Genomic DNA, 23,687 nt, shown 5'->3' with positions numbered 1-23,687 from the left:
TGAGGGCACTGCATGGTTATGGTGCTCAAACATATATGCAGGCAAAACATCCATAAGATAAAAATCTAAAAACCACACACACAAACAAAAACAGCCAGACAGGCTTTTATTGACTTTGTTCTGTCCATAGAATACATTTATAGAACCTTTATTTATTTATTTAATAATTGAGATCTCAAGAAAATCTAAGGAGAAGGGTGTGGATGGAGAGCTATGCTCAGACTGCTCACCTGGCCTGCATGAAGCCCTTGGTTCCATCCCCAGCACCACATAAACTAGAATGGCTACTCTTGTATGCACTTGGGAGTGGATGCAGGGGGATAAGGAATTCAAACTCATCAAGAGTTGTTGGACTCTGAGACTAGCTCCAACAAACCACACAAACACCAAACTCAGACAGGGATGGTTTATTGAACACATATCCTGAAACTGATCAGTGTCAGATTAGGGACGTAGCTCAGAGTTATCTGAACTACAACATCAAACATTTCTGAAGGCAAGTTTATAAAGGAAAAAAAAAAACACCCACAAAAGTCACAGTGAGCTCATATGCAGGTTACAGGCAGTGCTGCCTAGTGGTCAGCTCTGACTCGAGCCGTTTTAGCCGTAACAGTTCATATTGACCTTTGATTTGATGGGCCCTACATAAAGCTTTGTGGAATTTCTTAAGATTAACATACCTCAGAACATACAGAACACAACAGGGGAAGTGGTCAGCATGACCCTACTCTGAGTTATCTTTTTTCTGTGTCAGTGACTGGCAGGCATTACAGCAACAATATGAAATAGCTGGCAGGCATGAAACAAAATGGCTACAGCTATGCTGGGGGTCGGGGGAGCAGACCTCAACAGAATGTTTTCCCATCAACAAATAAATGCGATTTTTAAATAAGGGTGAAGCACTCCAATAAATGTAGGAGTAGTAATGAGAGGCTGAGGTAGGAGCATCAGGAAGGGTTCAGGGTTATCAAGGTTAGCCTGGATTACAGATTAAGACCCTTTCAAACTACTAAAACTGAAGCTGGGTGTGGTGGCATATGAGAGGCATATGAGGCATATGCTACCCTGCCGAGCTTTAATCCCAGCATTTGTGAGGCAGAGGCAGGAAGAACCAAGTTTGAGACCACTCTAGTCTACAGAGCAAGTTTCATGACTGGGAAACAACCCTAACGGAAACATAGGCTCTTTCTTTTTTGTTTGTTTGTTTGGTTTTTTGAGACAGGGTTTCTCTGTGTAGCCCTGGCTGTCCTGGAACTCACTCTGTAGACCACCAGGCTGGCCACGAACTCAGAAATCCGCCTGCCTCTGCCTCTCAAGTGCTGGGATTAAAGGGGTGTGCCACCACTGCCCGGCTACATAGGCTCTTTTTACCCCTGCCAAATTCAAACAATGAAATCTCCTCTGGGCTTATCCAAGGCCACACAGATAATGTATTTGCTTTTAGGAAAATTCTTTTTTACATTTACTTTTTGTTTGTATGTCTCTCTGTGTACCCAAATTGCACAGAATGATGCTGGGGTCAGAAGACAACGTGAGGTAGTAAGTTATCTTCTACCATGTGGGTCCTGGGAAGGACCTTGGCTTGTCAGACTTGATGGCAGGTGCTATAATCCATCGAGTCATTTCACAGGCCCCTGAATCGGTGGGTTTCCAGCAACACTATGGCTTCGTATCATTCATGATAGGATTTCAGATTTATACCTGACAGAAACATGACAAGCTCATCATACTGACAAGTGCTGTGGGTCATTATATTTAAAGTTAGGAGGATGTTAAAGGTGCGGGAAGGGAAAGCAGTTCTTGCCTGGACATTACACAGTGGGATTGGCAGAATATTTTTGTAGAAATAGTATTTTGTAGAAAACACACTCATGGCACAGTGACATAATACCAAAAGGTATTCCCTTTCCCTTCTCTTTTCAAAACAAATCAGGTTGGAGGTACAGTGATAGAGCACTTGACCAACAAGCTTGAGGTTATGGGTCCAACTGCCAGTGTGGTAAACAACTATGACCAAAAGAAACAACAGCAGCAACAACAACAACCAAACAAGGGCTTTGGTTGATGGCTTAGTAGGTAAGAGTGTATACGTGTAGAGGACCAGAGTTTGGTTTCCAGTACCTGAATGGCGATAGTCACAATTGCATGTAACTTCAGCTTCAGGGGATCTCACTTTCTAAGTTCTGAAAGTGCCTGCTTCATGTGCATACACACACACACACACACACACACACACACACACACTTAAAAATCAATCTAAAGAAAAAAATCGCCGGGAAGTGGTGGCGCACACCTTTAATCCTAGCATTTGGGAGGCAGAGGCAGGCGGATTTCTGAGTTTGAGGCCAGCCTGGTCTACAGAATGAGTTCCAGGACAGCCCAGGCTATAAAGAAAAACCTTGTCTTGAAAAACAACAACAACAAAAAAAACCAAAAAAAAAAAAAAAAAAACTAAAACAAAGCTATTCAACCCAAGCCAATAAAACCCTACATATAATAGAGTGTAAATCGTCAAAATCGTCAAATGGTGGTTACTATTAGAGGTGGCCCCACAAAACCATTATTAGCTAAGTGAACTCAAGAGATTCACCTGTGTCTGCCCCTTGAGTACTGGATTAAAGACATGTGCCACCACCACCAGGAAAGGGACCTTGTCTTTAAAAAAAGAAAGGAAGATTATTAGAGCCCAAGTCCATTGTGTGATACATAGTGCCAACTTCTTTTTTTTTCTTTTTTCTTTTTTTTTTTTTTTTGGTTTTTTCGAGACAGGGTTTCTCTGTGTAGCCCTGGCTGTCCTGGAATTCACTCTGTAGACCAGGCTAGCCTCGAACTCCCGAACGCAGAAATCCGCCTTCTTCTGCCTCCCAAGTGCTGGGATTAAAGGCGTGCGTCACCACCGCCCGGCACCAACTTCTTTCAAAACACACAAACAATCACTGTTTAGAACTCTATGATAAAAGGTCCATTGAGATAGTGCAGTGGGTGAAGGTACTTGTCAAGCAAGTGGGATGATCTCAGATCCCTGGAACACACAGAAAGGTGGAAAGAGAATACTGACTGTATACAGAGAATTGTCCTCTGACCTCCACACACACATACAATTAGAAGGCAAAGAAATCATGACAATATGTAAAGTCAAAATCCACTTTATTTTCTAAACTTTACTTTCCAATCCTGTCCAGTAGTTTTACTTTTCAAATCTCCGAAAAATTCATTATGCTTTCAGAGAGGCAAGGGCTGATGTGACCCAACGTCACTCACTGACAAGTGTTCAACTTTCCTTGACCCCCAGGAAGATCCTTGCTCTAGCATTTAGATTCGAGCCAGCCAAAAATCAGGGTTGTTAAGGCAAAGGGTCCCTCACTGAAGATGTTAGTCCTGGAAGGCTTCTCCTTCGACGAGCTGCCAGTTCAATTTTCTGAACCAGGCTCACATCCCAGGGGTGGGTCACAAAACTGATAACAGTCCCTGGCACTTGGCTGGCCACACGACCCACCCTTCCTGCCCTGTGGATATAATCCTGCAGAGTAGGGGGGAAATCGTAATTGATAACCACTTCCACATGGATGCTGTCTAGGCCTCGTGAGGCAATGTCTGTGCAGACAAGTATGCTTTGGGAGCCCTTCTGAAAACTCTGGAAGATACCTGCCCTCATTGAGGCTGGCATCTGCCCTTGCAGCCTTAGATGTTGAATTTTGTGGTCATCCAGAATGTACCCAAGCCAGTTCACTGTGCTGGCGCTGTTGCAGAATACCAGGACAGTTCCGGAGGGTTCTGTCTTATTTGCTTTGTCATGCTGTTTGAGGACCTGAACCAGTTCTGTCACTTTCTCGGCTCCCTTTAGTCTCATAAATGTCTGTCTGACATGGGGCATGATGCAGTGCAGCTTGGAGGTGGTGATGGTGGTCACACTGTCTGGGCTAGTGACTTTACCCAGCAACTGGTTTAGGCCTTCTGGAAACGTGGCTCCCACCATCACTAACTGAGCTTTGGAACTAAAGGGGTCTTCTAACTCAGCTGGACCTTCTGCTATAGGGCTCTTGCCCAAGATGTAGTCCACCAGTTCCAGGAAGCTTTCATCTACCAGTGTGTCGACTTCATCCAGCACTATGAAATTAAGATGATGCAAGCTGATCAGTTGACTTTTCAGAGCCTTCCACAGCGCTCCTGGAGTAGCCACGAGCACATCTGCGGATGGTCGTTTACACAGCTGAAGTTTGAGCCTACTCATTCCGACGCCTCCGCCAAGTTCTATCACCTGCAGGCCCAAGTACTTACCCAGTGACTGGGCCACTGCCTTCACCTGTTCGGCTAATTCTCGGGAAGGTACCAGAACCAAGCCTCGAGGAGTGGTGGAACTGCGGGAGTCCAGGACTGGCCTTCTCAGGAGCCGTTGAAATAGGGGCAATAGGTAGCTAAGCGTCTTGCCACTACCGGTTTCGGCAGCGCAAAGGATATGGCGGCCGCGAAGCAGTGGGGGGATGGTTTTCGACTGCACTGAGGTTGGCCGAACAACTTCGGGGACAGCTTCCTGAAGCGCGAGCAGCACTCGGGGTTCCAGACCCAGGTCCACGAAGCTGCCCTGGGACGAGAGGTTCCTCAGGGCGGGCGCCTCTTGCTGCACTCGCTCTATGGAAAAATGGTCCCGACGCGATCGCCGATGCTTCCAGCCACGCGAAGCCAGTGGCGCCTGCTCCCAACGGCCCAGCGTGAGGCGTGCGGGTTGGTTCAACTCTGGCCGCCGTGCGGAGACCAGCAGTGGACCAGGTTGCACTAGCACCGGCCGCTGGAAACTCCCGCGGCCGCTTCGTTGCTGTTCCTGCCGTCGCTGTAGAGTCCGCGGAATGCGCACCACTGGCAAGGACTGGTCGGAACCGCGCACCACTATGTTCCGTCGAGGCTCGAGAAGCAATCGAACGGCTAATGATAATAGCCGCGTTGGCCTGGTTAAAGCCATATTTCCCTTGATGCAGAAGAGGCGCATGTTAGTGACGTCAAATACGCGCCCGTAATCTGGAGTACGGTGGCTGGCGCGGATCAGTGTGGCGTGTGGCGCTGCAGCACCGTCAGGAAGGAGGGAGGATCCTTAAGAGTTCAGCGGCTGCGAGGTCTGTAGTTTCCATCCGGCATGGCGATGTCCAGATTGGGGTCATCTTTGGGGAAGGGTACTCGGTGGAGGCAGGAGTGGGAATCCGCAATAGGAGGGGGCCATGGGTCCCTGGCTCAAGGAATCGAGTGAGGATGGCCTCTGTCAATTGAGTGCTTCATTTCTGAGATTCTTACTTGTGGTCTTCATTGTCCGGGTCAGTCATCTCATAGAACTCCAAGGGTACAAAGTACGACGTTGTTTTCGTAGATACGGGCTCCGGTCAAAGACTGGGTGATGCAAGTTTCCTGAGAGTCTGGTCTGGGGACTGAGGCAGAAGTTGGAAGTCTGGGTTTAGGCTCAACCCTGTTCTCTAGTTTAGAACCTAGAGTGCATGGTGATGGTCTTCAGATTATCTCGTCTTTGAAGTGAGAGAGATGGTCTTAGTTCTTTCAGGTGTTGTTTCTCGTTTTTTACACTTCGTCTCTTCCTTTCCAGGCAAGCTTCGCCCTCCGTTCCTTGTCACCCCCTCATGCTTCTCAGACCAGACCCACCATACCCACTGGCTTCTCAGGCAGGTTGTAAATTGCCTCACTAGAAGTAGAAGGGTCCCGTTACTCTTATGGAGTGGCACTGGTCAAGCAGACTACTTGACTTGAACTTGGTGGTTCAGGTTATTACATTTTTATTTATTTATTTATTTTACTTCAGACTTCTTGAACACATCTAAAAAAAGGGGGGGACATCAAGTGTCAAGTGTCTGGAGTGAGAGATAAGGTCAATGTTTGTGGATTGATTACTTGGGAGGTTCCTAATGTCTGGAGAGAGTGTTTTAATTTCATTCACTAGAGCTGGCCCTCCGTATTTATAGGTGGACATCTGTGGATTTTTCCACTGTAGAGTGAAAAGATTTGTGGAAAAATTGTGTCTGTACTAAATATGTGTAGACATTTCTCTTTAATGTTATTCCCTAACAATACAGTATAACAAGTATTTACATCATATTTATATTGGCCTGGTCATAATGATTTAAAGAGTGTGGGAGAGGGTTGGGATATAGCTTGGTGATACAGTGCTTTCCTATTAGCGTTTTTGAAGTCCTGAATTCAATTCCCCCTAAAATCAAAAGCATATATGACTATATGCTTTTATAAGGAGCTTGAGCAGCCTCAGATTTTGATATCTTTGAGGTTCCTAGAACCAGATTCCTAATAGCTACCTGTTGATGACCATACCATTAAAAAGATTAAAATTTAGCTGAGCATGGTGGCATATGCTGTTAATCCCAGCACTTAAAAGTCAGAGGCAGTCAGGTCTCTGAGTTGGAGGCCGGCCTGATCTATATAGCATGTTCCAGTCAACCTGGACTGTAGTAGCGAGACCCTGCCTTTAAGAACAAAAATTGGACATAGATTAATTTTATTCTCCTTCTTTATGGTAGTAAGGATGCAGGCTAGGGCTTGTGTATTCATAATAGGCAAGTGCCTTACTAGTAAACTACAGTCCTGATGCTTACTGAGGCTTGATTGTTCCCCCCAACCTGTGCTTTCTTCATGTACCCCTGGCTAGCTTAGAGCTCACCATGCCCAGCCCCAGCCCACCAGTCCCCCAGATACCTAGACACCCAGAGACACCCAGACACCCAGACCCAGACTTTCTTTTGGTTCCCTATGTCTCTCCCTTCACAGTGTTTCTAGAATGTGACCACTGCTTACCAGCCTCGTTGAATCCTTGCCAGCTCTCAAGTTGATTTATTGAATTGCCTTTGAGTTGATCTCTTTGCCTTCCAGCCAGGTGCAAGTCCTTTCATGGTCCCTTCCCCTGTTTGCTGTTAGTACAACAGTCAGTGTGATCCTTTGAAAACATGAGTGAGCTCCTGCTACTTCCCCACTTACAACCCTTTACTGGGTCATCTTCCCCCCAACCCCCTTTCCCTTCTCCCGCTCGCTCCGGTCCCAAGATTTTATTTATTTATTATATGTAAGTACACTGTAGCTGGCTTCAAACACCCATAAGAGGGCATCAGATCTCATTACAGACGGTTGTGAGCCATCATATGGTTGCTGGGAATTGAACTCATGACTTCTGGAAGAGAAGTCACTGTTCTTAACTGCTGAGCCATCTCACCAGCCCTGGGTCATCTTTTTGAAGAGCCAGTAGAGTCTTGTATGTTCCCCAAAGACCTACATGATCTGAGTACTACCCCGTATCATCTAACTGCTGCTCCTAAAACATTGGGCTTCCATGATTTTCCCTGTTGTGTAGTCCATGTTATCCTCCTTAGGACAACTCCAACATACCAGATAAACTTCTGCCTTGGGTCCTTTGCAATGGCTATTGCCTCTATTGAGTGTTCTTCTAGATCTTACTTGGCTAATCCACATCTCTGTTTAAGTCTTACCTTCTTTGTTTAAGCACACCTCAGCTCTATTGAAAATTGATCCTAATGCTTTCAGTCTTGCTTCATCTGCTTTTTTAAAAATTCATGTGCATTACTGGTTTCCATTATATACTAGCACACTATATAATTGTTTATTTATTTATATGCTTACTGGTTTTTGCTTGTACTCCCCCACTGGGCTGAACACTCTGTGAGGCAGGAGACCTCCTAGTCTTGCCAGTCCATTTTTTTTGTTTGGTTTGGTTTGGTTTGGTTTGGTTTTTCGAGACAGGGTTTCTCTGTGTAGCCCTGGCTGTCCTGGAATTCACTCTGTAGACCAGGCTAGCCTCGAACTCCCGAACTCAGAAATCCGCCTGCCTCTGCCTCCCAAGTGCTGGGATTAAAGGTGTGCGCCACCACCACCTGGCTTGCCAGTCCATTTTGTTCTCTGAGACTACGATAGCTTTGTTCCCAAGAGACTGTGACAGTGACTGGCACTTAATGAATAGTTGTTAAGATTGAACATGAATCAGAGGTAAGTATTTGAAGGATGGAGGAAGCCTGCCCTCCATGACAGAAGGGATTTTTTTTCCCATTTATGTTTCTTTTTCTTCTTTTCCTGTTGTTTTTATGTATATAAGGGTTTTTGCCTACATGTGTGTCTTTACATCACATGTGTGCCTGATGCCTGTGAAGGCCAGAAGGGGGCCTCAGAACCCCTGAAACTGGAGTTACAGAAGGTTGTAAGCTGCCATGTAGGTCCTGGGAATCAAACTCAGTTCCCTGCAAGAGCAGCAAGTGCACCTAACCACTGAGATTTCTCTCCAACTCTACATTTTTTTTTTTTTAATTTAAAAATTATTTTTGAACTGTGTGCATGGTGGGGCATGGGTATGTATGATATGCATAGAGATCCGAGGACAACATTCAGGAGTCAGCTCTTTCCTTCCACTGCTGGTTCCAGGCATCGAACTCAAGATGGTCAGGTTATGCAGCAAGTACTTTTCCCCACTGAGCCATCTCACCTGCCCACCACTCTATTCTAACCTACATTTTCGCTTTCTTCAGGCATAGCAGAAGAGGAATGATTGTGAACAGCCTCTCCCTGTGCTACCACAATAAACTCATCTTAGCCCCAATGGTTCGGGTGGGGACTCTGCCCATGCGCCTCCTAGCCCTGGATTATGGAGCAGACATTGTTTACTGTGAGGTAAGGTATTCCTGGATTTCTGGGAATCTTGGAGGAGTGGAGATAGGTTTCATCTTTGGGCATGGCAGTGTTTAGGAGGCTGGGGAGGCAGAATGGGATCGCCATTCATGGTCTCACTAAAGTCAGAAGAGATCCACACTCGATACTGATGATGCCCTCAGGACTTGGGCAGTAGGAGGCTGTGGATCAGATGGGCAGATGGACAATCTGTCATGTCACTGCCCAGGCCTCCATTCAGTACACCAGTGAATGAATTGAAGTTTGGAAGAAGAAAAAGAGAACCAGATTTAGAGTAAGGAAGTTGGATAAGGTTGGTGTCGGTAGTTATAGGATTTTTGGGGTAGTAGATCAGTAAGTGTATACATTGGCTGCACCAGAGATTATTAGGGTTTTAGAGCCAGGTTCAGAAAGTTCTGATAGGAAAATGGGATTGCCAGAGTAAGCTGATACTGGACAGTGAGGGGGTATTCTCAGTTGAGCACTTATCAAAATTATCTGGAGATAGTTCTGTTATCCATGACTGTTGAGATGTGTGGTAGAGGAGGCTTCACACCTTGTATCAGCAACAGGGAGAGGAAATGAAGCAGGAATTTCCTCCAACTGAGCCACATCTCTGCAAGTTTTTGACACCTCCCAATAATATCTGTAGATTGACTTACTGATGAAGCCCAAAGCCCCACTTCTGGAAACGTTGCATTAGAGATTAATCCTTTAACAAATGTAGTTTTTGGGTTGGTTTTTTAGTTTTTGTTTTTGTTTTTGGAGATAGCATCTTAATAGCCCAGCCTAGCCCAGAGTCTATACTGTTACCTCAGACTCCCAAGTGCTAATTTTTGAGGTGAGAGCTACCATGCATAGATCCAGCTACATGAGACCCATCTCAAAACAAATATAAAAACAAAAATACTCTAAACAGACAACCAAATAGCTGGCCAACCAAATAAATCAATGAACTACAAGAAGAAAGCCAGAAGGTGTTCGATACGAGAACAAGGCATCTGGGAACAGCTGCGTTATATTAGTGGTATATTAGTGGTATATTAGTGGTATATTAGTGGCATATTAGTGGTATATTAGTGGTATATTAGTGGTATATTATATTAGTGGTATATTAGTGGTATATTAGAGGACTTGGGGCTGAGGAGTCAATAGCAAGCCAAGAAGTAGAAATAGGGCTTTCAACCACACTGTCAGGTATTTAAGGGTAGGTGGGGAAGGGAGGGTTCAGGCAAGTATAGGAAGTTTGAGGTTTGAAAGAAGAAGGGTAAAGGAAGTTGTTTGTAGATGACTTGCATGTTTCTAGAATAAGAGGAAGGAAGGCATTCAATATGGGGTGGGGTAGGGTGACAGGCAAGGTCAAGTCTTGGGAGACAGGTCAGGTTTTTGTTTTCAGTGCTGGAGATGGAATCTAGGGCTTTGCAGATCTTAGACCTTCAACCATGAGTTACGTACAAGTTTAAGGTTCTTTTAACAAAATGTTCATGTGTATAGGAACTGGAGGTGCATGTGGAAGTCACGTGACAACTTGGGGCGTTGGTTCTCTAATATTCTCTTGGGTTCTGTAGATCAAACTTGGGTCATCAAGCTTGTGCAGGAAGGTCTTTTACCTTACTGACTCCAGGAGTCTTTTTTTGGAGACAGAATCTTACTTTGGTCACCCAGACTGGGTTCAGTCTCTGAGTGTTTAGTCCAGCTGCCTGCTGTTTTGGTTTTTTTTGTTTTGTTTTGTTTTTTGGTTTTTCAAGACATGGCTGCTGTTTTGTGTGTGCGTGTGTGTTTTTTTTTCTGGAGAGATGTGAACCAACATATACTCCTCTCAGATGGGGTACCAGTGACAGAGCAAAGTACAGAGTCCAACTTGGTGAACCAGTGAGGTTTTGTTTGTTTGTTTAAGATTATAATATAATGATCTAATGAATTTTTCTGGAGTTACTTCAGGAGTGTGGGTGAGGAGTTACATACAGGAACAGAAATGACTCAAAGCTCACCCCATGGGTGACAACTCTGAAAAGACAGACATGTAGAACACACTACTGTACAACTTTCAGGCAGCTACATAGATTGGAGACTCTATTCCGTAGCTCAGTTGGTCTGAGGCTCTTAGATAGCTCAGCCAGTCTCTGTCTCTCCCATGTGGCTTAGAGAGAGTGTTTTTTAGAAGTCCTTACCACTTATGAATCTTTGGGGTGGGAGGAGCTTATCTGGTCAGTTTCAGAAACTTCCTGAAGCCTTCCTGAGTAGTTGTTTACTTCAGGAGTCTAAGGGCTCCGCTTTAAGCAGGAATGTTTCACCTCCCCTTAAAAACATCCTATGTCTTTAGGAAGCCCCCTTCAGCATGGAAGGTTCAAGGATAGAAGATTTCACTTCCCTTTAGAACATCCAGTGTGGCTAACTAGCTTTCATCCAGGATAAAATGTTTTATTTTGGAGGAAATTACTTCACAACACCTAAGCTTCTTGGCACAGTGTAGGACCTTCCCTTCTCTGAGATGACAAAGAAGAAAGAAGGAATGGAAGGAAAAGAAAGCAAGGGCTCCCATGGCTACAGGCTACAGGAGGATTAGGAAGCCGCTCTTCTGTTTAAAAGGAGGAATGGAGCCGGGCGGTGGTGGCGCACGCCTTTAATCCCAGCACTCGGGAGGCAGAAGCAGGCAGGTTTCTGAGTTCGAGGCCAGGCTGGTCTACAGAGTGAGTTCCAGGATAGCCAGGGCTAAACAGAGAAACCCTGTCTCGAAAAACAAACAAACAAACAAACAAACAAAAATAAAAGGAGGAATGGGATAATGAAATGATCTGAGTGGAGGTATTTATTGATAACCATGCTGATGAAAAGTTTTGAGTCCTTTTATTAATGGCTAGACCAAGATCAGGCTAGAGCCTCTGAAAAGTCTCTTGGTACCTATGATCAGGTGTACAGGTTTTTCTGGCATAAGGTTATCTTAGCCGTCAGGAGCCAAGAAATACCAGAAAGACACACCATGCAACAAACCTCACACAAGAGATTTATTGGGGAGAAACACAGGTGGCTCCTACCTCTGAAGAGGAAGAGAGACAGCAGAGGGCTGGACAAAGGGGAGCATGTGCAGTGAATAGGATGTTCCTCCCTTGTCCCTGGTTCCTAAATCAGAGTACGTATAGCATGTTCAAAGACAAAACCATAATTACTTCAGTACTGGAATGGGAGGCGATACATTAGTGAGGGATTTTAGAGCGGCCTAGTAACATCTGCCTGCTTGCTTCCTTTCTGTTTTTCAAGATAAGGTTTTACCGTGTAGCTATGACTGTCCTGGAACTTGCTCTGTAGATGACCAGGCTGACCTCGAACTCACAGAGGTCCACCTGCCTCTGCCTCCTCAGTGCTGAGATTAAAGGTGTTCGTCAGCCACCACTCCTAGGTAACTTCTGCTTTTTTTGCAAGGGTCAGCAGTATTGTCTAGACAGTATAAGTTTGGGTCATGATCAAGGTCATAGATACTCCCAGAAACACTGCCAAGGCCAAGGTGGCTGTTGGGGGTGGTGGGTGTGTGGAAGGGTCAGACATGACCAGGCAGACATAAAGTTCGATAGGATGGCATTAGTCATTTTGCAGCAACTTGTGGAAGGTAAAGCTTTTGAATTTGTAGTGTAGAGTTTGACTGGCAGCTGGTATGCTGGCTCACAGCCCTATGGCACAGAAAGTTCAGAAGCCTGAGGGGGTTGGCAGTGGGGTTTGTCCCTGGTTGGGGATACATGTACTGTTACTTAACAGTAGCATAGGACCAGAGGTTTCTAAGATGGTGGCAAGGTGAAGTGAGGGGTAAGAGGAAGAAGGGAGGAAGTATTCGCCAGAGATTTTTCTTCCTGTTCTCTTTCTTTCTTTCTTTCTTTCTTTCTTTCTTTCTTTCTTTCTTTCTTTCTTTCTTTTATATATTAAAGACAGGTTTACTGGGAAGCTGCTCTCTGGTGGGCGAGTTTGCTGGCCCCAAGGGCCAAAGCCTGGGAAGTCACCATGGGGAAAGAGAAGGTGGGGGAGGGAGGGAGAAAGAAGGGAGAATTCATGCAGAGAGAGAAGAGGAGAAGCCCTGTTTTTTCAAGACAAGGTGTTATTGTAACTCAGGCTGTCCCAAAACTGTATACATGTCTAAGGCTAGCCTTGAAATCTAGATCTTCCTGACGCCAGCCCTCAAGTTCTGTGGGTTCTGGGATTACAGGCATGTGTCTCCAGGTATGTGGCTTTTCCAAAAATGTAAGGCAGAGGGCAGGAGGGATATTTCTGAATTGAGGTTACAGAGGCTCCCGTCCTTATGTTAGAGGCATGGGATAGGAATTGGTTAGTAAGCAGGTCCGTAAACCTTTCCCATGTTAGAACTTGCCTAGGGAGGGAGGAGCCTGTCTCCTGGGGTCATGCGTGGGGCACCTGACTTTAATAATCTGCCTCTTGGGTCCGTCCCTAGGGTGCTCAGTGTGTGGGTTTGGAAGGGAAATGGGAAAAGGAACAGTAAAGAACCACTGACGTTTCAGAGCCTGAGGCATGGGACAAAAAAGACCAAATTCCAGGGAAATACGTAGACCAGGCTGGCCCTGAACTCCCAGAGATCTACATGTCTCCATCTTCCTGAGTGTAGGATTTAAAGGCATGCTTCACCATGACCAGCAGGCAACGGTTACCTTTTCTTTGCTTATGGGTAACTCTACATGCTTCTGCAGAACAGTAGAGAGATGTTGTAGGTCTTCACCAGGGCAGTCCCCTTTTGCCGTCCAGGTTCAGGGGGTGATGGATTCTAGGGAAGCCCCAGCTTCCCTGCTGTTCTACTGCATGTCTGTCCCTTTGTGTCCTCCCAGGGTCACTTCCAAGCTCAGGGTGAATGGTGCCCATCTCCACTGGACCTGTGCTTTATATTCCGTCTTCATCGATGGATGGTTGTCCATGGAGACTTGATCCATGGAGTGCTGGCACCCTTGTCCCTGCCACGCCCACCTGCAAGTTGCATGTACTAGAGTAGGCCGTGGTAAGAGCTTCAGCTCCTTAGAGTCCTCAGCTCACCTGGGCTCTGGCCTGTTTTAGGGCAGGCCTCTCAGTGTCGCAGTGATGCCTCTGTTTATAGATTTGCTCCTTTTCTTCTGACCATCTTTCCTCAGAGTACAGAGAGCCAGAGCATGGGCATGTTTTCACTGAGACAGATGTAGAATATAATATGAGGGCGGGGAGGGATGGCCTCCACAGTACGGCGCTTGTCCTAACGTCGTTGGTTGACAGCCTAAGTCACCTGCACTAATGGGGCTTATGGAAGCTGAGCAGTGGGAAGACTCTGTCTGCCGGGTTCCACGGTGTCAGCTAGTTCTGTGGGGAGTCATGAGGTAGTTCATGCCATTTAGAAGTTAGGGGCCCAGGGATCACGTGCTTATTTTAGTATGGCCTCCTTTTCTCACTTTCCCTCTCTTCCTTCTCCCCTTCTTTCTTCCCTTCTCTCTCTTGTCTTGAGGTAGGGTGGCTGAGGCTAGCTGTAGACTTACTATATGGCTGAGAGTGACTTTGATTCCACTGTCTCCACCTCCCAAGTACTGGTATTGTATTAGCCAGGGTTCTCCAAAGGAACAGAACTAAGTGTGGTGTGTGTGTGTGTGTGTGTGTGTGTGTGTGTGTGTGTGTGTGTGTGTGTGGTATTAGAGTGACTTACAGGCTGAGCATCTGAACTGAGATTCTCATACTTAGCTGACAGTCACTTTACCAATTGGGCTGTTTACCCAGCCACTACACCCGATTTTTGTTTTTGTTTTTTTGTTGTTGTCGCTTGTTGTTTTAATATGGGTGTTGGTGATTCAATTGGGTAATCAAGCTGGCACATCAAGCACTCCGCTGGATGAGCTATTGCCCCGACTTGAAAAGCATGTTTTACTAGTAAATGTGACTAATTCTTTCAGAGTCCTGCTCAAATTTGGAGTGGAAATGCCACATACTTTAGTCTTGTTTGATGTGCTCTATGCTGAGAGAGTTGGTATGAGGAACAAAGAGGTTTTTGCTAGAGGAGTCAGTCCTGAGGCTCACACCCAGCCCAGCTGCAGCGCTGAGGAGAGCAGGGAGAGAAACAGGTGCATCTCTTGCTAGCTTGCAACCAGAGTCCCAAGCTCGGGCATGGTACAGTGTGGTACCCAGTGCCCCCTGGTGGAGCCAGAGTTGCTCTACAGGCCAGCATCAATACAAACTGCCTGGACGTTCTTTCTAGGTGAATCACATAGTTTATCTGTGAGATTACGGAGTCAAGTCAGTTTACCCACCGTGTACAGAGGTACTCCACTAGTCCAAACTGTAAGGAGGCATCTGACTTGTTTTCTTTGTGTATGTATTAGTTTTCTGAGGCAGGGTCTTCTAGTATTGTAGCTGTGTTAGGCCTGCAACTATGTTGGCCAACTTGGCTGATTCCCAGGGATCTGCCTGCCTGTTTGCTGATGCTGGGATTAAAGGCAAACACCACCACATCTGATGAGATTTATTTTTCATTTTTATTTCATATATAAAGGATATTTCCCTGTAGGTCTATCAGTTGTGTGACACTATTCCTGGGGAGATGTGAGCAGATGTCTCTCACTCTAGATACCTCCAGATACGGAACCAACAACAGACCAAGAAGTCCAACTTGGCAAGCCAGAACTTTATTGAGGTTATTTATAGGAATAGGGGTGAAGGGTTACTTATAAACTTGGAGCACACTGCACAGCCTGCAGGGAAGCTCACCATGTTGGGGGAGAGCACTTTCCAGGTGGCTCAGTTGGTCTGAAGCTCTTCCAGGCTGCTAAGCTGCTCTTCATTTTTTCTAAGCAGTTCTGCAGGTTTCTGCTTCTTTCAGGGTGCTTGGCTCATCTGCTTCTTCCTGGCTGTTGGGTCTGAGCCTCCTCCAAGTGGTAGAGCTGGTCTGAGAGTGTCTCTCAGTTGTGCTTACTGCTTGTATATGTTCCATTGTGTGATATAGCCCATTGCTTTTGCTTCCTAAGAGTGTGAGAAATGCTGCAAGTATCTCTTTGAGATCTTACTTTCAATTAGAATATATGCTTAGAAGCGAGGTTTCTGGACTTTTCCCCCGTCCCCTGGTACTGAGCATTGATTGAATCTAGGGCCTCAAACATGTAGGCAAACTACCTCTCCAGCTTTTTTAAAGAAAAATTGGACTGGTGTGATGGCTCAGTGGTTAGAGATACTTGTTGCTAAGCCTGAGTCTCACATGGTAGAAGAATAGAATGGGCTCTCGAGTTGTTTTTGATATCCATGTGTGCACTACACATATATACATATGGTATATGTGTAACAAATCACATGTACACCACACACATACACATATGGTATATGTGTAATGAATAGATGTAATAAAACAATCTTTAGGGGCTGGAGAGATGGCTCAGTGGTTAAGAGCACTGACTGCTCTTCCAAAGGTCCTGAGTTCAATTCCCAGCAACCACATGGTGGCTCACAACCATCTGTAATGGGGTCTCGTGCCCTCTTCTGGTGTGTCTGAAGAGAGCTACAGTGTACTCACATAAAATAAATAAATCTTTAGAAAAAAAAATAATTTTTAAAATAAGGCGGAGAGCAATTGAGGAAGACATTTCACATTAATCTCTGGCCTTCACACAACTTCATGGACTAATGCTTCTGCACACACGTGTACATTCATTCATACAGCATATATACACGCCGGATGCCCACTGTCTTTTTGCCTATTGGACATTGCCCACCCCTCCGGGTACCACAGGATTACCTAAACTTGATTGTAGTTGTTTGTCCAGGACCGAACACTAGACTTTTGGTGATTTGAATGTTATAAGGAAAGAATAGACACAAACACGTAGAGCAAAGCTGGATAGTGGGGTGCACGCCATTAATCCCAGCACTCAGGGGCCAGAGGGAGCTGAGTGCAAGGCCAGCCTGGTCTACAGAGAGATTTCCAGGACAGTCAGGATAAAGTCTTTTACTTTCTTCTTTTGGATGCCAGAGTCCATGGCCATGAGCCATAAGCCTTGTTTTCCACATTTGCTTAAATACTTAAATACTCACTGAACAAAGCAGAACAGCGTTGGATCCAACCAAGAATTACCAATCAGTAGATATCACATTTCCTTCTATATATAATGTTGAGTTTAAAGAACTCTCTTCTCTGTCCTGAATCTGCTGGAGTAGCTTACCCTCCAGGTGTGCGTCTCACCTCTTTGTTCACATGCAGTGAGCTGAGTAGATTTTACTTTCCTGTGTTTGTTTCAGATCTTCCTCTTTGGGCTTTTATTCTCTAGTTCTAATTTTGCCCGTGTCAGACCCTGGAGCCCTTCACTGCCTGTCCTTTGTCTAGTAATTGCAGTGGGAGGCTCTTTGAAGTGTTGACGCTCGAACTGAGTCTAGTCCTAAGGACATGGACTCAGTGTCTGTTATCTGGATAATTCTCTTTCCAGCACTCTGAGTGGCTTATCCTCTGACAGCTCCAAATACCTCCAGGGTCCTGGAGAAAACAGCAGATTCACGGTAGCTCACCCAGGGCCTTGCTTGCCCTGTTTAGCTATAGGGGATAGCATGACATGTCCCCAAAGCCGTGATTTGTTGTCAGTAGTGTGGTTACCAGCTAAACAGTGGTCATCGGGAATGTAATGAAGATCTTCCATCTGCATCCAAGACTGACAAGTGTCTTCTGATTCGTCTGCAGGAGCTGATTGACCTTAAGATGCTCCAGTGCAAGCGAGTTGTAAACGGTGAGTGCAGCACTGGCCTTGGGATTCTGTGTGTGCCCAGCTGGCTCAAACAGGTCTGTCTCCACCCCTGCCCAGGATCCTTCCTTGTTATATATGTAATCAAATAGATCACATGCTTCTTTAGTCACTCTTCAGATGCAGTGACAAGAGCCATGTCTGAGGTTCAGAGTGGTGGAGTGCTTGCCTAATATGTTTGAAAGGTTTGGCCCTTGGCCTCACATAAATAAACTAATAATAAATCAGTTGTGAAACAGGCAACAGATGCCTTTCTCTGATAGACTTGAAAGCAAAAAAATGTCTATATGTCATAGTGTAGGTAGGACTTTAGCGGCCTAGGAATAAGGATAACTTGAGTACTGGGCGCACCTCAGACAGGGGGTAGTTTCTTAGTAGTGAAATGAGACTCATAAGCCTAGTTTTACTTAATTCATAGAGTTAGACTGTGGCTCTACCGAGATAAAGCACAGTAAATACTTTGCACCTTACGCTCTGTGGGATGGAAGTAGCTAAAATGCATTGAGAGTCCCTTCTGCTTGATTGATGGGGCAGATTATGCTTTGATTAGCATTGTAATCATTAAGGGTCTAGAGATTTTGTCTGTTTGTTTTCTTAGGCTGTCAATGAACCTGCTGTGTATCGGAGGATGACTTTGAACTCCTGATACTCCTGCCTCTGCCTTTTAAGTGCTAGGATTACAGTTGTATAGTACTGTTTATTTTAAATTTATATTTTATTTTGTGTTATGAAATTCAGAGTTGCCGGGCAGTGGTGGCGCACACCTTTAATCCCAGCACTTGGGAGGCAGAGGCAGGTGGATTTCTGAGTTCGAGAGTTCGAGGCTAGCCTGGTCTACAGAGAGAGTTCCAGGACAGCCAGGGCTACACAGAGAAACCCTGTCTCGAAAAAAAAAAAAAAAAGAAAGAAATTCAGAGTTGGGCACAGTGGTGCACACCTTTAATCCCAGCACTTGGAAGTCAGGGCAGGTGGATCTCTGTGAGCTCTAGGCCAGCCTGGTCTGCATTATGAATTCCAGGCCAGCTAGACCTACATAGTGACTGAAACCCTATCTTAAACAAGTAGGGCTACAGAGATGGCTCAGTGGTTAAGAGCATTGACCACTCTTCTGCAGGCCCTGAGTTCAATTCCCAGCACCCACATGGTATTGTCTATAACTCCAAGATCTGACACCTTCACACAGACATATATTCAGCAAAACACTAATGCACACAAAATAAAAATAACTAAATAAATTATAAAAAAATAAAACAAGTAATAAATTTCACTATTACTGGGCCAGAGGTAGTAATATATACCTGTAACTTCATCATTTTGACAGGTAATTAGGAATCCAAGATCTGTTTTTGAGACCCTATCCAAAATAAATTTTAGTATTACAGATCTGTATAGACTAGAGAACAAAAATGCTCCGGAATCATACACCTAAAGTGGAAATCACAGAAGGGATTCCACAGAGAGTGATTCTATTCCTGCCCACACAATAAGCATATGCATATATAAATGTGACTTGTATATGTCTATCTTACCCCAGGGCATTCCACCTGCTTTGCCACTTGCTTTTCTGCCAGGACATTTTTCCGAAACTATAGTTGACTATATCAGAATGGGTGTCGTCAGCTCCTTAATGGGATTTTCCAGTATTTGCTGTTATAATGATGCATTTTATAAGCATGATAGTTTTCTATTCTTCTCTCGGACCTCTTCTTACCATCTTCAGCTACCAGGTCATCCCTTTACCCTGCCTTTTAGAACCGCTGTGGAGTATTCACCAGAGAAGATTCCAGATGTGAATTTAAGCCAAGAGAAAGTCTTCATTAGCCAGCCAGCAACTACACTTGATGTTTCCGATCCCAGTGTAGCCCTGAGCCTTTCCCAGGTTGAGCTTTTAAGCATAAAAACCATGTTCTGGGTTGACATACTTCTGTTAACAAAAACAGCCAGAAGCAGAACTACAGAAGCCAAAAAGCGACGTTTGTACATTTAGACACTTTCCCGGAACTATGGACTTGGACAGATGAGACCTTCATTTTGGCAGGTGTACTGTCTAAGTGCTGAGCTTTACTGTCTGAGTGGCATTTCCATCGTGGAGTCAGTTGTGCTAATGTTAACCGCGTATCTGTTCAGTCTGGGATGTTAATAATAGCTTTAACTGTGGATGTGCTTTCCATGCTTTACAGATCTCCTGTATTAAGATAGCCTTTGTCATAGGTGGATTTAGTCATCTACCACATCGGGTCTTTTTCATGAAGTAGTCTATTTTGGAAGTTAATAGTACTTACTAAAGAGAAATTTACAGAAGATTAAATGGACACAAGAACTTGTGTTTAACCAAACAACAACAAAAATAATTAAGAGTAGATGAGGCAGGTATGATGGTACATACTTGGGGGGGTAGAGGCAGGAGTATCTCTGTGAACTTGAGTCCAGTTGGTGTCTACATAGCCAGCTCTAGGTCATCCAAGACTACATAGAGAAAACACACACACACAAACACACAGGAGTAGATGAGATATGATCAACTTATTTGTAGTTACGTTCTAATGTTCTATAAAGTTGTTACTGAATATACTAATTATGCAGTCATAGAAACATCAGCTCCAAGGATATACAAAATGAGACTTAGTACCAGGTTTAGGATTGCACTCCTGTAGTCTCAGCATTGGGAGGTGAAAGTAGGATGACCAGGGGTTCAAGGCAAGTTTAAGGCCAGTGTGGACTATTTGAGACCTTGTCTTTTAAAAAAACAAACAAACCAAGGGACCATAGAGATGGGACTCCCCTAGTACCCACATGGTGGATAACAACAGTCTGACACCCTCTTCTGGCGCCTGAGGGTACTGCATGCACATGGTACATAAGACGTGCATACAGACAAAACACCACCTGTACATATCAAAAAAGTTATTTAAAAACTCAAATCACACAGAATTAGATTTCTTTAGGCCTCTGGTCACATTTTCATCAGTTGATCAGCATGTAACTTGTTATATGTGTAACTATTCAAAGTCATGATATTTAATATATACCACAGCATATACATATACATCATAGGCAATAACCGTGTACATAATTTCATGCCTGAAAAAAAGTTATCTAGGGCTAGAATGCAGTTCAAGTGGTAGGATATTCGCCTAGCATGTGGGAGGTCATTGGGAAAGAAAAGAAAGCTGCCAGGTATGACATACACCTATAATCCCACCATTCGGAAGGCAGAGGCAGGAAGGCCCAGACTGTGAGACTTGGGCTACATACTTTCTAATACATGTGTTTTGTCCATTAAGCTCATCTCAGCCTGTTTTTGATTAGGAATAGTATTCGAGAGGTAGACTGATGGTCAGTGGTCAAGAGCATTGCTCTTGCAGGGAACCAGGTTCAGTTTTCAGTATCCTTGTGACATCTTACAAACCATCTCTAGCTCCAGTCCCGGGAGATCCAGTGTTCTCTCTGGCCTTTGAGAGCAGCAGGCACACAAGTAGTGCATAGATAAATGTGCAGGCAAGACACTCAGACTCATAAAATAAAATGATTTTTTTAAATGAAAAAGAAATATAAAAAAAGAACAATAAAAAAAGAAGAAACACTGTTAGAAATACTATATAGCACTTTATCACTATGCCTGGAGCCATTCATTCATTCATTTATCTTTAATCAGGGTTTTGCTGTGTATCCCTGGCTGTCCAGGAACTCACTCTGTAGACCAGCTGTCCTCAAACTCAGAGATCCATCTGCCTCTGCCTCCCAAGTGCTGGGATTAAAGGTGTTTATCACCACCACCCAATGCTTAGGGTCTAGTTAAGCAATGATAGTACCAACATAAAACAAACCAAAGCAAAACTGTCAAGAAATGCACTAAACATGACTTTTGAGACAGGGTTTCAAGAAGCCTAGTCTGGCATTGAATTCATTGTGTAGCTGAAGGTGAGTCTGAACACCTGATCCTCCTTCCTCAGCCTTCCAAGGGTGGGCTTACCAGTGTGCGCCATCATGCCTGGCTCTGACGGATAGGACAGTATGAAAACAAGAGTTTGACCTCAACTGGGAAAGTGACTCAACTTTTTTTTTTTTTTTTCCTATATTTCATCCGTCTACGAGTAACTATAAATATTGAAAGTATTGATTTGCAGGTCATAAATGAATTTCAATAGATAAGTAAATTTACAAATGTTACAAGTTCAGGTGATAAGGAAGGTTGAGTGAAGTGCAGTCAGCCTCAGCTCATGCTGCCTGGGCACTGCATAGCTAAGACATGATGGCTTTGCTGAAACCTTAGAGCACCGATTTCTAGAACAGTTTGGGCTCAAGTTTCATATATAGCCCTTTCTCCCAGCTAAAATGCCAATAGCGTTTTAAATTGCAGAACACTAACTGTAAACCTGTCACTTACCCAATAATTGTAAAGTGAACTACATCACTTTGAAAACAGACCATCGTCAGCAACTCAGAAACTTCCCAGGTGCATATTTATGTCTTTTTTTTTTTTTATTTTTATTTTTGGTTTTTTCGAGACAGGGTTTCTCTGTGTAGCCCTGGCTGTCCTGGAACTCACTCTGTAGACCAGGCTAGCCTCAAACTCTTGAATTCAGAAATCCGCCTGCCTCTGCCTCCCAAGTACTGGGATTAAAGGCGTGTGCCACCACTGCCCGGCTGCATATTTATGTCTTTAAGAAGAACATATATCGGGGTTGGAGAGATGGCTCAGTGGTTAAGAGCACTGACTGCTCTTCCAGAGGACCTGAGTTCAATTCCCAACAACCACATGGTGGCTCACAGCCATCTGTAATGGGATATGATGCCCTCTTCTGGTGTGTCTGAAGACAGTGACAGTGTACTCACATACATAAAATAAATAAAGACATCTTCAATTTCTTTTTAAAAGAATATATATCTAGAATCCACTCTCTTTCCTCTCCAGGTTGTAGTCTTGTTGTGGCCTCCAGGGCTCAGGGTGGCTGGAACTTGCATCTTAATGGTGTGGTCCATGTGCTTGTGTTTTGCAGAGGTCCTCAGCACAGTGGACTTTGTTGCTCCTGATGACCGAGTAGTCTTCCGTACATGTGAAAGAGAACAGAGCAGGGTGGTCTTCCAAATGGTAAGAGACACCTTCCACTCCAGTGTTTAGTGTGCTCCCTGTCCCCTGGAATTTCCTAATTCCTGCCATGTCTGCCAGTATTGAATGCCTGTACTATTCTGTACAATGGTGGCATCCTATAATTGGCTTGAATGTCTTTCAGTGATCTGTTCTTGATTGGGTACCCTGTTGGGGACTGTGGAAATTAAATTGTTGGAGTCAGTTCCATGCCTGCAGTCTCAAACTTACTTAACTATGAATTATCTGTTTGTCATGACTTCTGTATTTTTTTAATCATTAGGATCGATTATTCGGGCCAAGTGTTTTTATGTAGTATATATAGAAGGACTTAAGTTTTCTTTTTTTTCTTTTCTTTTTTAAAATTAATTAATTGTCCAGAAAGGATTTCTCTGTGTAGCCCTGGCTGTCCTGGAACTCACTTTGTAGACCAGGCTAACCTTGAATTTATAGAGATCCACCTGCCTCTGCCTCCCAAGTCTTGAGATTAAAGGCATGTGCCCCCATGCCTGGCTGGATTTAGGTGTTTAAGGAAGATTTTTGTTACAGATACAATTACACAATAGCCTTTCTCTCTTTATTTTTTTCTTTTTCTTTTCTTTTTTACTTTTGTGGGTTTTTTTGAGGCAGGATTTCTCTGTGTAGCCCTGACTGTCCTGGAACTTAATCTTTAATCCATACACCAAACTGGCCTTGAATTCAGAGATCCACCTGCCTCTGCCTCCCAACTGTTGGGATTAAAGGCATTCAGCACCACCCAGCTAACTTTTCTCTCTTCCTTTAGGCAAAGTTTGGTGGTTTTTAGGAATAGTTCCTGAATGAGATTTAGGTGCTTTTAAAATTTGGTAACAATGGATAGACAAAATACATGGCATAATGTTAATTGTAGAATTTGAATGATAGATATCTGAATATGTGTTATATATTTTTTTACTTTGTGTGTGTGTGTGTGTGTGTTTGAGAGAGAGAGAGAGAGCGCAAGCGCTTGGTATCTTTCTCGTTTGCTCTCCACTCTGTTACTCTGTTGACTGAGGCAGGGTCTCTTGATGAACCCAGAGCTTACAGATTTGCTTGCTCTAGCTGGCCAGCTTGCCCCAGAGATCCTCTGCTTCTGACCAATAAGTACTGAGATTACAGACAGACTGCCACTTCTCCCTTTTTTTTTTTTTTTTTTTTTTTTTTGAGACAGGGTTTCTCTG

General features: G+C 44.4%; 2 protein-coding genes across 5 annotated transcripts in view; one reads left to right on the top strand and one right to left on the bottom strand.

Annotated features, from left to right (window-relative positions):
• Window positions 1–3,130: 3,130 nt before the first annotated feature.
• Ddx28 (DEAD-box helicase 28) lies at window positions 3,131–4,958 on the bottom strand. The gene has a single exon (XM_028768530.1). It carries the CDS (start codon window positions 4,955–4,957, stop codon window positions 3,344–3,346), a length of 1,614 nt encoding a protein of 537 aa, XP_028624363.1. The 5' UTR covers window position 4,958; the 3' UTR covers window positions 3,131–3,343.
• Window positions 4,959–4,992: 34 nt separating this feature from the next.
• Dus2 (dihydrouridine synthase 2) overlaps window positions 4,993–23,687 on the top strand; it is a 40,727-nt gene continuing 22,032 nt past the window's right edge. The window contains exons 1-4 of one of the 4 annotated variants that reach the window (XM_028768531.1): window positions 4,993–5,108; window positions 8,535–8,676; window positions 17,339–17,384; window positions 22,400–22,491. In XM_028768531.1, the coding sequence (XP_028624364.1) occupies window positions 8,551–8,676; window positions 17,339–17,384; window positions 22,400–22,491 (264 nt within the window). In that variant the 5' untranslated portion in view covers window positions 4,993–5,108; window positions 8,535–8,550. Of the gene's footprint in view, window positions 5,109–5,613; window positions 5,760–8,534; window positions 8,677–17,338; window positions 17,385–22,399; window positions 22,492–23,687 lie in introns of those variants that run through there. The other 3 variants (XM_028768535.1, XM_028768534.1, XM_028768533.1) reach the window with 3 other exon arrangements.

The sequence above is a fragment of the Grammomys surdaster genome, unplaced genomic scaffold (assembly GCF_004785775.1).
Source record: "Grammomys surdaster isolate TR1022 unplaced genomic scaffold, NIH_TR_1.0 187, whole genome shotgun sequence".
In the NCBI taxonomy this organism is placed as follows: domain Eukaryota; kingdom Metazoa; phylum Chordata; class Mammalia; order Rodentia; family Muridae; genus Grammomys; species Grammomys surdaster.
This window is presented reverse-complemented; position numbering and strand designations above follow the sequence as displayed.

Excerpts from the sequence above, each read along its gene's own strand:
- Ddx28 (XM_028768530.1), bottom strand. The coding sequence starts at position 4,957 with ATGGCTTTAACCAGGCCAACGCGGCTATTATCATTAGCCGTTCGATTG.